The sequence below is a fragment of the Sorghum bicolor genome, chromosome 2 (assembly GCF_000003195.3).
Source record: "Sorghum bicolor cultivar BTx623 chromosome 2, Sorghum_bicolor_NCBIv3, whole genome shotgun sequence".
In the NCBI taxonomy this organism is placed as follows: domain Eukaryota; kingdom Viridiplantae; phylum Streptophyta; class Magnoliopsida; order Poales; family Poaceae; genus Sorghum; species Sorghum bicolor.
Genome location: NC_012871.2, coordinates 65,374,511 through 65,388,603, shown reverse-complemented (window position 1 = coordinate 65,388,603; position 14,093 = coordinate 65,374,511). Strand labels below are relative to the sequence as shown.

The following is a 14,093-nucleotide window of genomic DNA, read 5'->3' as shown; positions in this document are numbered from 1 at the left end:
TTAATACGCAACCGACAGTGCAAAAATGCTGCATTTTTTTAATTTCATTTTATAGTTCGCAGAAGAAAAGTTCAAGAAGCTGTGTTTGTAGGATTGAATGGTTGTCGCTATGGAAAAGTGGAAAGCATGTTTCTACCCACACAACTACTTCCGTTTACACTTGATGACCTGAACAATAACAGTACAGGCGTACTTCTTGCAAATGATTTGGTAGGTTTTAACACCAAACAGCGCATTCAGATTCTAGTTCTCCCCCATGTGAATCGGCTACTTACTCTACCACCATCCCATTCCCAGATGGCCAGATCCCAGCGCACGCAGCATGAGGGCCGTTAAAAATGAGATATTTAAGAAGGACGAGACACTGAGGCCTTGTTTAGTTGCCAAAATTTTTTGGCAAACACTACTGTAGCATTTTCGTTTGTATTTGACAAATATTGTCCAATCATGGATTAACTAGCATCATAAGATTTGTCTCGCAAATTACAGATAAACTGTGCAATTAGTTTTTATTTTTGTTTATATTTAATGCTCCATGCATAGGTTGTAAGATTCGATGTGACGGGGAATCTTGAAAATTTTTGACACTTTTTGCGAACTAAACAAGGCCTGATTAGATGCCCCGGAATCATATATTAATCTTCACTCCTTCAGATGGGGCACGCTTTTTCTGAGGCGAAGCTTCAGAAGAATCTGATGATGTTTTGGCACATACTAGATGCGCACATATCTCGATCGACAAAACATCGATCGGCCCTCCACGCTCGCAAAGTGCGGTTTGCGAAATACATTATGGAGCGATGATCAAAAGCAAAGGCCGGCAGCGGCAGGCACCACATTATGGCAGGGAAAAAGAAGATGGAAAACGTATTATTGTTGGGTAAAGACTAAAGAGAGGCTCAGCATTATGATTGCTCCTAAAAAAGCCTACGAGAGATATTCTTGCTTCTTGGTCAGTTCTTGTACTTTTTATAGCTTTTGCAGGCATCGATCGACTTTGAGATAGCTTTGTGGCCGTGGACGTGGGTGATGTTTCGACCTTGAGCATGTATGGTCAGCAAGCAGCAGAAGCCGGATCACTGAAATGTGGATCGTGAATCTGTAGATCTCGATCGGACAAGTTGCTAGCTGATACTGACCCGGTAAAAGTGCAGAGGACAGGACCATTGACCTCCATGACTTGAAGGAAAACAACAAGATGAAAAATTCTCACGTTCATCACATCAAACTTTTTATTTTTGGGGGGGCATGTCAGGAACCCTAAGTCCCCTAACATACCAAATACTGAAGAGTACGCCCAACGGCTAAGACTGTTGTACTAATAATTAAGTAACAGTTTGTAAGGTCCTTGTTATAGGTTGGAAAACAAACAGAGAGTAATTCCGGCTAGCTTCCCCTTTACCTTGGACATAATCTGACTACAGTTCGTGAAGAGTACGCACGAACGGATCAACGGCTACGACTGTTAAATTAAGTGACAGTACCAGTAGCAGTTTGTTAGATCAGAAAAAAAAAACAGAGAGCTGCGTCTAAATTATGTGCGCCACGACTGCAGCATCCAGCGCGTACCGACACTAATTAATCATGGAACCGTGATGATTGACGAATGCCATTCGTACGTGTGGCTGCTGTTCTGGCTACCTTTCCTTTTGACACTAATTCGTTATTAGCCCCCGTCCTGAGTCCTGGCGAGATCCATCACTAGAACTGCTCGTACGCAGCTGAAAAAAAAAACGGAGAGGCCAAGCTAGCTAGCACAAGATGGATACGGGCATACGGCTACGAGATACGGCCGATACTGAATCCGTAGCTGAAGAACGTACAGAAAAGTCAGCTGTACGTTAGTGTAGTACTAGTGCGTACAGATCGCTAGGGCTGCAGACGGACGCAGAATGGTTTTGTCTGCACATTGCATCGTTTCGTTCTCGTTCCTCGTCGTTTGCGTCCTTTCCGAGATGCGAGATGAGATGGATCTGTACGTGGACAGAGAACCGGGCGCGAGTGACATGGCGACTGCTGGAGATGTGATGGAGATTGGAGACCACGATCGATGCGGCCACGAGCGATGACACCAGGCTATATAGATAGGATGCCTGCCTGCAGTGGCGCGGTGTGCTGGCGATGCCGACGGAGGCCGGCCGGGGAGGTCGCGCAGGCAGGACGCGCCATGGACGCCGAGCACGCCATGTGTGCTCGCTGCCATTCCGGGAGGGGAGGCCAGGCGGATCAGTAGTGGAGGAGTAGATAGCCCATTCCGTCTCGTGAACTTGCTGTGCGGAATGCGCTGCCATGCATCATCGTCGATCTCGGAAAAGGAAAGGGACCGGCCGGCGGAGGATTAGTTCTCTGTCAAGAGGGTATCCGAAGCTGGTTAGTGGTTAGTGCACCGAGTGCAAGCATCTAAGCTAGCTAGCATCAGCGACTTGCCGCCCTGCTTGCCGCCGAGTAGGCTGCCACATTGGCCCGGACGCGGTGGCCGTCATGAGGAGACGAGTCAAACATCCCGCTGGCATGGCAAACCAACCCCAGCCGACACTACTCGCAGCTGCCATGCTGCTGCTGCATGCAGACATGCAGTTAAAACAATTCAGGGCCAAACCGCACGTGCGCAGGTGCTGCACTGCACAGCCAAAAGAAAAGAATCCAGTTTTTTTTTTTTACTGGCCACAAATCTACGGGCAAAAGTGACTCGGGAGCTCATGGCATGCTACCGTTTGCGGTTGCAGGCATGGGCAGATGAGGAATTTCGTCTCCTCGCGCCTCGCTTGGTCGTAGCGTAGGCGTCGGTCGGATTCGGATCGCGAGCGACGCGGTCGTGGCCGTGGCCCGTGGGTGGTAGGGTGGGTGCCGGGTCAGGAGTCACCGGTGCCCGGGCCCGGCCGCGCCCGTAGGTTATACGGTCGCTTTCCGATCACGTCGCCGGAGCCGGGGCGGCCCACGGGGTGCCGACGTGGGGGGTTCCCCTGCCCGCCGCGTGGACCCGCTGTCGGTGCGGCTCCTCGCGCCACCGATGGGTGGCTCCGCTCGGCTGCGCGATGTTGTTGGCCTGTGACAGGTGGGTCCTGCAGCCTGGACTGGCCCCGCCGCACTGGAAATAGGAATCCCCGTTCGGCTCGCTTTCTTTTGGCGGGAGTGGTTGGCCCAAGTGGCGCGGGCCCGGCTCCTTTTGGGGTCATTTCATCCTTTCACAAAAATGTTTCTAGGTATACACATATGCTTGTGTCGATAAATATAAAGCCTTTGGTCACCTTTTACTCGAGTTGACAAACATGCTCCAACTGCACCCGTGAAATAATCCATGTACATTTTTACACGCAGCAAAATAAAGAGCTTTTACGCGGACGAGGAAGCAACTGGAATGCACGCTCTCGCCAAGTCGCGCACCAGCCCCGTCGCGCCGCTTCGACAGATTTGGGAACAAGGCCTGTTGCCATAGTACGGGGCATCGCCCGCATACCTGACCTCTCATCATCGTCAGCCATCATCATGTAGCTAGCTATAGCTACCCACCAGGCGCCAGCCTCGTTTAATAATTTCTCACCGAGAGATACAAAAATGGGGCCACTCACTCACAGTACAGCGAAACTGCCGCTTTTCCATCATACGATACGAACGAAAAATTCTCTGGCAACAAGGAAATACGTACGTTGTACAGTACGTGCTGGTACTGTATCTTTTGGCGACTGTCACGAAATTCTCCCGGTGTGACTCTTTGCTGACATGCACGCATGATGCCTGCTGGCCTGCTGCTGAGGTCGCTGACCTGCTGTCGATCGCGCGCCTTCCTTCCAATTATCACTCCCACCGATCGGATCCGATCCGAACCCGGCACAACGGACACTTGGAGGTGAAGGCACCAGTACCACCATCGACACCAGCTCTAGCTTTTGTTGCAGACGACGTGCCTTTTTGCTTGCCGATGCCCACCGCCACAACACTCGGCACGGAAGAAAGCGAGGCGGTCGATGCCCATTGCCCAACGGCGCGCGGCTATGCGGCAGGCCGCAGGCAGGTTCGGTTTGGCGCCGGCGCCAACGGTTGCTTGGCGGCTCCGCCTGCCCGCCCCCCCGCCCGCCGGCACCGGCAAGGCCGTGGCCGTCCTCCCAAGCAAGCATGCCTGCCTGCCTGCCCAGCACCAGCAGTGCCCACCCCACCCCCACCCGCTCTCACCTCCTCCCTCCTGCCACGGTCAAAACCGCACGGCAAGAAACGAACCGGACCGGAGCTGGGCAAGAAAACGAAAAAACCTTTTGCTCCGTCTCGGCGGCGGGATTGCCTGGTTTCCTGTGCCGTGATCGCGTGGCGTCACCCGCGCGCATGCCGCGTTTTTTTTTATCGGTATAAATATTCCGCTGCTGCCCTGTCCCTGAGTTGTACACGCGCTGTTGTTTTCCCTCCCTCTCCCTCCTCTTTTCGCGTCGTCTCGCTCTCTCTGTCTCTAGCTCTCTCTTCCCCACCCTCCTCTCCACCTCCGCCTCGGCTGGCTTTGCCTCAGCTCCTAACCCCCCCCCCCCCCCCCCCCCCCCACCTACCTCTCTGCCTGCCTGCTGCCCCGGCCCTGATCCTGATTTCCCCAATTGAGGCCGAGTCCCGAGAGCCGAGAGGAGGCACCTGCGCTACCTGCAGCTGCGAACCGTGCGCACCCGTCTTCCCCAGATCCGGCGCCGCCGCCTAATCCGCGCCTGCTCGCGCCAGAGAGATCGTTCCGGGGACAGCCGAGCAGAGCAGAGCAGAGCTGACTCTGCTTGCTTGCCTGTTCTTGGTTGCTGTGGCTGCTGGCGTGCGTGCACGAGGAGCGGTTGATTTGATTCTCTCTGTCCCTCTCTCTCTGCTCTCGCTTCGCGCGCGCGGGGGGTGCGTGCACGTACCATGAGAAGATGATGCGCGCCAGGCCCAAAGGTACATTCGCCGACGCGATGAGGGAGAGCTCCCCTCCTCCGGCTCCGGCTTCGGCGGCGGCGGCGGCGGCGGTGAAAGAGGACGAGTGGGAGGTGCGTCCGGGCGGGATGCTGGTGCAGAAGCGGAGCCCCGACGCGGACGCCCCCGCCGGGGCGCCCGTCCCCACCATCCGCGTCAAGGTCAAGTTCAACGGCGTCTACCACGAGATCTACATCAACTCGCAGGCCTCCTTCGGTAATCCCAGTAGAATGCACACACCGCGCCTGGCTGGCGATCCTAGCTAGCTACGAGCTGCTTTTCTGATCGAGATGGCCGGCGATGCTCTCCTCTCCTGCAGGTGAGCTCAAGAAGTTGCTGTCGGCGCGGACGGGGCTGCACCCCGAGGACCAGAAGCTCGTGTACAAGGACAAGGAGAGGGACTCCAAGGCGTTCCTGGACATGGCCGGCGTCAAGGACCGCTCCAAGATGGTGCTGCTCGAGGACCCCGCCGCGCAGGCCAAGCGCCTCCTCGAGCAGCGCCGCACCGACAAGGCGGAGCGAGCCGCCAAGTCCATCTCCCGCATCAGCCTCGACGTCGACAAGCTCGCCACCAAGGTAAGGATCGATCGAGCAACCTACCTACTAGTAGTTCTTCTAGCTCACGGTGACCTCGGTCGGGTGTTGAGTTCGGCTGTTAAACGCACTACTCAATTCGGTGCAGGTGTCGGCGCTGGAGACCATCGTCAGCAAGGGCGGCAAGGTGGTGGATGCCGACGTGGTCACCCTCACCGAGGCGCTCATGAACGAGCTGGTCAAGCTGGACTCCATCGCCGCCGAGGGCGAGGTCAAGGTGCAGCGGCGAATGCAGGTCAGTACGTGCGCTGCAGGCTAAACTTCTTGCCGCTTCTTTGACGAATTCGCGTGCGCCGAGAGCTCAATCCGCCGCCGCCCAACCCGATGATTGTGCAGGAGAAGCGGGTGCAGAAGTACGTGGAGACGCTGGACGCCATCCGCGCGAAGAACGCGGCGGCGGCGGCGCCCAAGGCGAACGGCAACATGAACGGCCACGCCAAGCCCCGCGCGCCGCACCTCCCGCCGCGCCCGCCGCCCGTGTCGCAGCGGCGGAACTTCCAGCAGCAGCCCTCCCCGGCGCCGCCCACGCAGAGCTGGGAGTCGTTCGACCTGCTGTCGTCGGTGCCGTCCACGTCCTCGGCCGCCGTGACCACAACCATGGCGGCCGCGACCACCACCTCGCCGGCCGGCGCCTCCCCGTCCCCGATCCCGCGGTTCGACTGGGAGCTCTTCTGAAGCCACTCCTCAGCGCGTGCCGGTTGATCGATCAGACGGTACCTCCCTTTGTCCATGGATCATTAGTGCCATTGTTTCTTCTGTGGATTCTTTCCATTTCTATTTTTTCTCTTCTTTTCTTCCATTTCCTTTCGATTTGTATATCTACTATATATCTACAAAAAGAACAGAGACCGACCCCGGTGCGCCGAGTGTGTTCAGTGAGTTGAGTGAGTCAAAGTCCGTCAGTTCACAACTCCTCCTCATGTCATGAGGATCCATCCATGCGTGTTGTTCAGTGACAGCAAATAAGTGGTGGTCTTCTTACCATGACGATGAAGAAATTTTCATGAAAATATACACACATATAAATAGCATGTATATTTGGTCGTGTATGATTACTTGATTTCCATTCCAGTGCAAATTTGCAATGCTTGTGTAGGTCTGACTACCTGAATCAGAGTGTGTGAGAGGGGGCGAGTGAGGGTGCTCTGCTCGGCTCGACCGATTCGTGTCTGGCTGGGTGCGGTGCGCTATGGTTCGCGCTCGCGAAACCGTGTGCGGTCTGCAGTGTGCTTCGAATACTAAGGGTGGCGAAATATTTGGTTTTAAATACTATAACATTTTCAGTTATATTTATTAATTATTATTTAATTATGGACTAATTAAATTTAAAAGATTCATTTCGTAAATTACAATCAAGCTGTAGAATTAGTTATTTATTTTATCTATATTTAATGTTTCATATATGTATCGTAAGATTCGATATAACGAAGAATCTTGAAAATTTTAAAAAAAATTAAGTACAGGAAACCCCGTAATTATTGGATGGGCATTTTTTTCCTTTTCAATTTGGATTGGCAAATCTCACATGAAACTTTTAGAGTGCCTTGGAGGGCCTCAGCACTTGTCTAAAATTTATCGGACAAAGTAATGTGAGGTGAAATGACCATAGTACTCATGTTTATTAGAGGCAGTTCGGATATAATAGAACATGGCACTTGATTAATCGCCTACGGTTTACGCTTAGATATAATTGCAGCATGCTGGTAATTAAAGAGGTTGTATGCAACCATGCATAAAAATAAGGAAGGCTGACCTGGAGAAAATTAATCTTGATAGTACCACTACTTATCCTGATGCTAAAAATGAGTTTTTAGGACAAAACTTTGAATCATACCCCCCCCCCTTCCAAATTATAAAGCATTTTAGCTTTTTTAGATTCATAACTTTTTGTTGTGCACCTAGGTGTATGTTATGTCTAGATACATAGTAAAAGTTACAAATCTTGAAATGTCAATACGTCTTATAACTCACCCTGGGCACAAAATACCAAGACCCGAACCGAAAATACCAAATTTTGGAACCTTGTTCGGTTACTATTTTTTAGAAATCGAATTTACTTTGGTAAATTTGGTACTTTACCTCGGGGAACCAAAATTATCGAAATATGCTGAGTTTGAGTGTAGTTATATTATTAATATCACTATTTTTTAAGTCTATTATATTTCATACAGGTGGTACTCTACTCGTATAATCTTGTGGACTTGTATATGTATGTATTTGGCACTATTATTTTTATGAGGTCATTTCCAAATTATGTTAAAATTAGCTTTTCAACCACTTAATACTATCCATGCAATCAATTCGGTATTTTTCAGTAAATACCAAAAGTACCGAAACCGAATTTACCCGATACCGATTTTTAGAAGGAACCAATCGGTACCTATTTTCTAAGGAACCAAATTTCTATGAAAACCGAAGTACCGAACCAAACCGAATTACTGACTGCCTAGAGTGACTTATAACTTGGGATGGATGAATGGTCATTTAAGAGCATCTTAGGAGTAAGCTCACTCTCTAATCCTCATTTGAAGATCCATTTAAATGAAAGTAGCTTTTTATATCTCTCCACCCTCTAATGACTTATCTTTATCTTATGCGCACTCTAGAGAGCAAACCCGTTCTTCATCTTTGGCTAGCGAGAAATCATATAGGATAACAATATTTAGACTTCAATTAAAGAAGTTGTTGGAGAACAATTTTTTTCACAAAAATCTCTATTCCTATCAATGCATATGGATATAAAAGAGACTCTTTAGGGATGTAAACAAATTGGATTCTTTTGGAATCAGATCCGGATATCGCCTTCTACCAGAATTTAATTCAAATTTGAATACGGATATACATATTTTTTTAATATGAATACAAAATGCTCAAGTTCAGATTTTTTTGAATATTTACTTAATTCAACTCCAAATGTATATTGTTAAAATTCAACATACATGAATAGAATTTTACTACTAAGTTCATCAATAACCAAAGTGATATCCAGTATCGAAGTAGACTAAATTAATGGGTAATATTTAATAAAACGATAGGTCAAATAAAGAAATTCCAATAAGAATGGTAGGCAACAAGTAGCCATTTTTTATCAATGTTTTTGTAATTACAAAATTATTGCACAAGTAGAGATTAAAGTATGTGGGTATATGACATAGCTAAGAGTAGCTCATAAAAAACAATATTGTTATTAATAAATATTTAATAATTAAATATATCAATTAATCAATCATTATTTATATAATATTTATCATAAAATTACAAATTACTTAAATTATATGAAATAACTTGCATCAAATATATTAGCATGGAACTTAATAAAAAATACTTAAATTAATTTAGTCTTCATGTATTGTTAATAGTAAAATAATATTAATATTTACAGCAGCTAATATGAAAAGTAAATAATCAGTCACTAGTCATGTAGAGAAAAATTTTAAATAGATTCATTTTACTTTGTTATTTGCGGATACAGATAAATGTCAGGTATTCCATATTTTTATCAAATATTCATCAGAAATTGAATAGTGAAGTTACTGGAAAACGAATTCGATTTCAGATACATCCATTTAGTATCTACATTATGAACGGATACATATGCGGATATCTATATTACAAGTTTTACTAGATATAGATTCAGGTATTTGGATTTCCAGACATCTATTTCCACCGCTACTTGGAGTTGCTCTATATGGGACATACGGAAGAAAAATATCTAGCAACTTTACTCTTGCGAACTTTGCAAGGTATTTGGATTTCCAGACATCCATTTCCACCGCTACTTGGAGTTGATCTAGGCCTCTAGCTTTACCCTTGCAAACTCTGCAAACAGGCTGGTTTGACGTTTAAACCTAGGACATGTACAGGCACAAGCGGAGACACTGTGACTTGCACCAGGTCCGTATTTCAACATAGGTACTCCCTCCATCATATTAAAAGTGCAGAGACGTTTTGTACTCCGTATCATTTTTTTTTACCGTTTCTCTTATTCACAAATTTTTATATAAGTAACTCATAGCTCAAAAATCGAGTGCTGTACATATAGGCGCTTTCAGTAGTGTGCTGTGTCTCAGTTGAAGTTGTTTCTCATATATTAATTTCTGATCGAATAAAGGGCTTTTAGGATGAGCCTTTCCAACATTTTATAATACTCCCAGTTTGCCATTTTGCTCCCAGTTTGCCTCGCAGTTCGTATTTCTTAAGAAGTCTGACAGTATACTTATTACTGGTACTCGTATCATGTACGAGTACTCCTACTAGTAGATGTGTAGATGGAAGTCAGCTGAACAATCGGTTTGTTTCTAGTCCCAATGATGAGTAAACTCTGGATTCTGGGGAAGAGAAGACCACGTGCACGTTCAAAGGCCCACAAGAAGTCGTGTCCAGACCGAAAGCGGTTTCTGAAGCACACTTTCCAGGGCCCAATCGGTGGCCGTGCCCGTGCCCGCGCCCGCGCCAAAACAAATGCCAATTTGCCAGCTGACCTGATTCTCCGTTACGATGCAAGTGGCCGGCCAGGCCAGCAAAGAAAGAAAGCTCAGCGATGCATCTGCCGTTCGTTGATTTGGGTGCGGGCGAGATCATCCTTCTGCTAGTAGTGCTATAGAGATTACTACTAGAGAGCCATTGCCGTCCGTGTGTAGAACATCTGCTAGAGAGAGTCAGATCAGATGTGGGGGTCCCACTGTTCTGTGGGCACGGAATGAGAGGCCGGGGACCGTCCCCCGTGAGTTGGCAAATGTGGGCAATGATGAGGTCGAAGTGGACTTTTGGAAGCTTCAGGCCGCCCGCGCCATGGCCATGCATACACAACCATACTTTATTCATGCGTGCCGCCGGAGCCGGACCGGACGAGCAGGAATTCCGGCGTGCTATAATTCCGGCGGCGTTCAATTGGCTAGCCCATTGGCACGCGGACGCGGTACAGGCGAGGGACGGACGAGGGTCGGCGTCGTCGTTTGTCTTTGTCACTTGTTACCGCCTGTAGCAGACAAAGCCGCGCGTCTCTCTCTCTCTCTGGCTCGACAGGGACAAAAGCTTCTCTCAGTTTATATATATGCAACGCGGCTTGGACCAGCGCGTGCGGTGCTGTTGCATGCAATGCAAATCACAGTTTGGCGTCATGTGACCGTGTGTTGCTACATGGGGATGGGAATTGGCCACGTCTGGGAATGGGATCACGGCCTCGAACTGCTTGCTTTCGGGACCTTTTCCACCGCCCCGGCCGGTGAAGCGCGAGAAAAAAAACAGGACCCCGGGCACTCCGGCAGATCGATTCCAGGGGCGCGTCGCGTCGGCGTCGCCACCCGGCACCGGGCAGCGGCAGGTCAAGGCGCAACGCAACGCAACGAACGCACCGGCGCAGGGCGCACGCCGCACACCCATCGATGCCAGCCTGACCGGGTGGTCAGGTTTGGAATCCACCAGGGTAATGCCGCGCGCCGGATGCCATGCCCCCGCGTTGCGTTGCGTGCGTGCGTGCCTGCTCTCGCCTGCCCGGGGTCGGGGCGGTGCTCTCCGGCCCACATGCAACCAAAAGTGGCCGCGGCGCTTGCGCACATGCACGGAACGGCACGGCAAGGCAAGGCAAGGCAAGGCATACTACACACCAACTCGATCCCTGCCCCCTACATAGCAATACCAGAGCAACCTTTTACGGTCGTTACCATCATCCGTGCACCGTGCATGGACACACCGACCGACTGACCCATAAATACGTAGGCGCTACCGTCTTGATGGCTGCTGCTGCTGCTACTTTCGTAGTAGTATAGTACCTGTACCTTGCGTGGAGACAGTTGGGTTGGGTTGGGTTGGTTTTGGTTAGAGCAGTTGTGTGCCTGCAGGATCTAGCTAGCAGTAGGAGCGGTTTGCGCCGAAGTGCTATGCTTGATGAGGGAGAGGACAGGACTGGACAGCGCCCGTGTCTGCTAGTAGTTGCGGTTCAACGGCCGGTTCCACTTGGGCGGCGCGGCCGCTGTGGTCGCAGGTGTAGTACGTGCACAGCTGGAACGGGAGACGCGACTGCTTGTCGTTGCGATGGCGGCCGGCAGGGGTGGGGCGACGTACGGGTGCTTCTTCGCTCCGTGCTGGCTGCGGTGGCCGGGAAACACGCCACATGACGCCTCCTGCTTTGCGAATTATTGGCGGGCTGCCCACGCAGGAGGGCTGCTGTAGTTAGTGACGCCGGCCTTCTCGTCTCGACCTCATCACGGTCAGATGAGATATGCGATATCTGCCGAGGAACCCCTGCGTTGCCGTCGTGTCCGGGGCACGGGATGGAATTTTGTGGGGAATGGCGACCGTCAGGAGTCACGAGCAGCGCTTGGCATGGCCATGGCATGGTACAGCGTACAGCTTTGCAAAGGCCTTGTTTAGTTCAAAAAAATTTCGGATTTCGCACTATAGCATTTTTGTTTTTATTTGATAAATATTGTCAAATTATGAACTAACTAAGATTAAAAGATTCGTCTCGTGATTTACACTGTGTAAAAAGTTTTTGTTTTCGTCTATATTTAATGCTTTATGCATGTACCGCAAGATTCGACATGACGGAGAATCTTGAAAACTTTTTGAATTTCGAGACGAACTAAACAAGGCCTAGTCTGGGACCTGTGTGCCTGCGTTTTACCTGCACACCACGGTCTTTCGAAGCGTCTTGCTCAGTACGTCATATCATACAAAAGGAGCAGATCCAATCCGAATGCGCCTTTTTTATCGTCACTAGTGGCTCGTTCCGTCCCAAAATAATTATTATTTTGGTTTTCGTGTCATAAATTTAATTAAATTTATAAAAAAAACTATATAATATTTGTATTTTTAAATAAATTTGTAAAAAATTAAATTTAAAGATCTTTCTGATAATATTAATTATATATCATAAGTATTAATTTTATTTAATATATATTTAATCAAAGTTATTTAGCGAGAATAACATTTATTTGGGATGGGAATAATACGCAGGTGTCTATTTCGATCATGCTATGCCATCCCATCGTAAACATGTTTGTCACCTTTGACTTGGAGCAGGCCTCGGCCCATCTACTGGAAGGGCCTGAGTACAAAGGACAGAAAAACCACGCTCAGGAATGCCTCAGATCAGGAGCCTTCAATTTGAGAATGCTATTTTTTTTTTTCCAAATCAAGTTCGCCTTGGCCACTGTGTCGCAACTCTCCGCGTCACTGTCGTTACAGGTGGACGTGGATTTAGGTATCAAAAAGTTTTTAGATTTTGATATTGTAGTATTTTCGTTTTATATAACAAACATTGTTCAATTATTAAGTAACTAGATTTAAAAGATTCGTCTTACGATTTACACGAAAACTATAAAATTTGTTTTTATTTTCATCTATATTTAATGCTCTATGCATGTGTCGCAAGATTCGATGTGACAAAAAATCTTGAAACGTTTTAGGTTTTGGGGTGAACTGAACAAGGCCTTATTCCTAACGTAGATATTTTTACCATCATTGGTCACATTTGTTGCTCCAGATGACAAATCTCTAGTCTTTCTTAGGCCTTGTTTAGTTTCCAAAAAATCTACAGGTTACTCGTCACATCGAATCTTACAGTACATGCATTGAGCACTAAATATAGAATAAAGAGATAACTAATTACATAGTTTGTCTATAATTTGTGAGACGAATCTTTTAAGCCTAGTTAGTTCATGATCGGCCAATAATTAACAATACAAACAAAAGTGTTATAGTACCCAAAACAAAAAATTTTCTTCAACTGAACAAAGCCTCAGTTTCTGCCTTCATTATACTAGAAGCTTCCGCATTGGTTCGCTAGGCTCATAAGTTATGATTGAAATTATTGTTCGTTGATTTATTAAAAAAACAAAACACTGTTAAAAATAAAAGTCTCTTATTGACTTCTTATTCCATTTTTTTATTAGGTGCCGCATTTGGTTTTTTGAAAGAAGTCACGATTAGATGTCGTGTTCTGTTCTAATCGCATCGTTCGTGCCATGCGTAAGTGCCGGGCGGCAGGGCTCGGAATATTTGGGCGCTTTGCATGACTTTAGCTTGCATCCAGCCATGCAGAAAGGAGATAGATCGACGATACCGCTGGATATGAAGTGGGCTGAAAATGGCCAGAAACGATTGCTATGGGTCGAATCATTTTCAGTTTCATATTAGTATTTTTCTAAAAATGATATTATTGAAAATGAGAACGGCATTGATATTCCAGTAAATTCAGAAACGGAACTATTCGATCAAATTAAAGTACATCATAACAATTGAAAATTATGAAAGCGATATCTAAAATACATTAAACACACCAATATATATGCACAACATGACAATAACTATATAGACTATAATAGCAACTTCAACAGTTTTACAAATAGGTTTGACATTTTTGTTTTTTTTGTCAAAACTCTCAAAATCTCTTATCCAACAGTTTGACAATTGGGTTTGGCATTTATAGCAAGTTGACAAATTTTTCTTCTTTTTTGGCATTTATGCACACCTAGAATAGGCTTGACATTATGCATTTGCGTGCTTTTATAGCAAGCTGACAACTTGATGTTTCTTCATTGATCTTAAGAACCGGTAGAATTTTATTTTTGCCAAACCAA

At 47.4% G+C, this 14,093-nt stretch overlaps 1 protein-coding gene across 1 annotated transcript; it reads left to right on the top strand.

Annotated features, from left to right (window-relative positions):
• Positions 4,565-6,546, top strand: LOC110432970 (BAG family molecular chaperone regulator 1-like). Its single transcript, XM_021454348.1, has 4 exons — positions 4,565-5,133; positions 5,237-5,493; positions 5,600-5,746; positions 5,848-6,546. The coding sequence occupies exons 1-4, from the start codon at positions 4,878-4,880 to the stop codon at positions 6,184-6,186; spliced, it is 999 nt and encodes a 332-aa protein (XP_021310023.1). The 5' UTR covers positions 4,565-4,877; the 3' UTR covers positions 6,187-6,546.

Coding starts and splice junctions, on each gene's coding strand:
- LOC110432970 (XM_021454348.1), top strand. CDS start 4,878: ATGATGCGCGCCAGGCCCAAAGGTACATTCGCCGACGCGATGAGGGAG. Junction 5,494..5,599: donor TCGACAAGCTCGCCACCAAG/GTAAGGATCGAT, acceptor AATTCGGTGCAG/GTGTCGGCGCTGGAGACCAT. Junction 5,747..5,847: donor AGGTGCAGCGGCGAATGCAG/GTCAGTACGTGC, acceptor ATGATTGTGCAG/GAGAAGCGGGTGCAGAAGTA.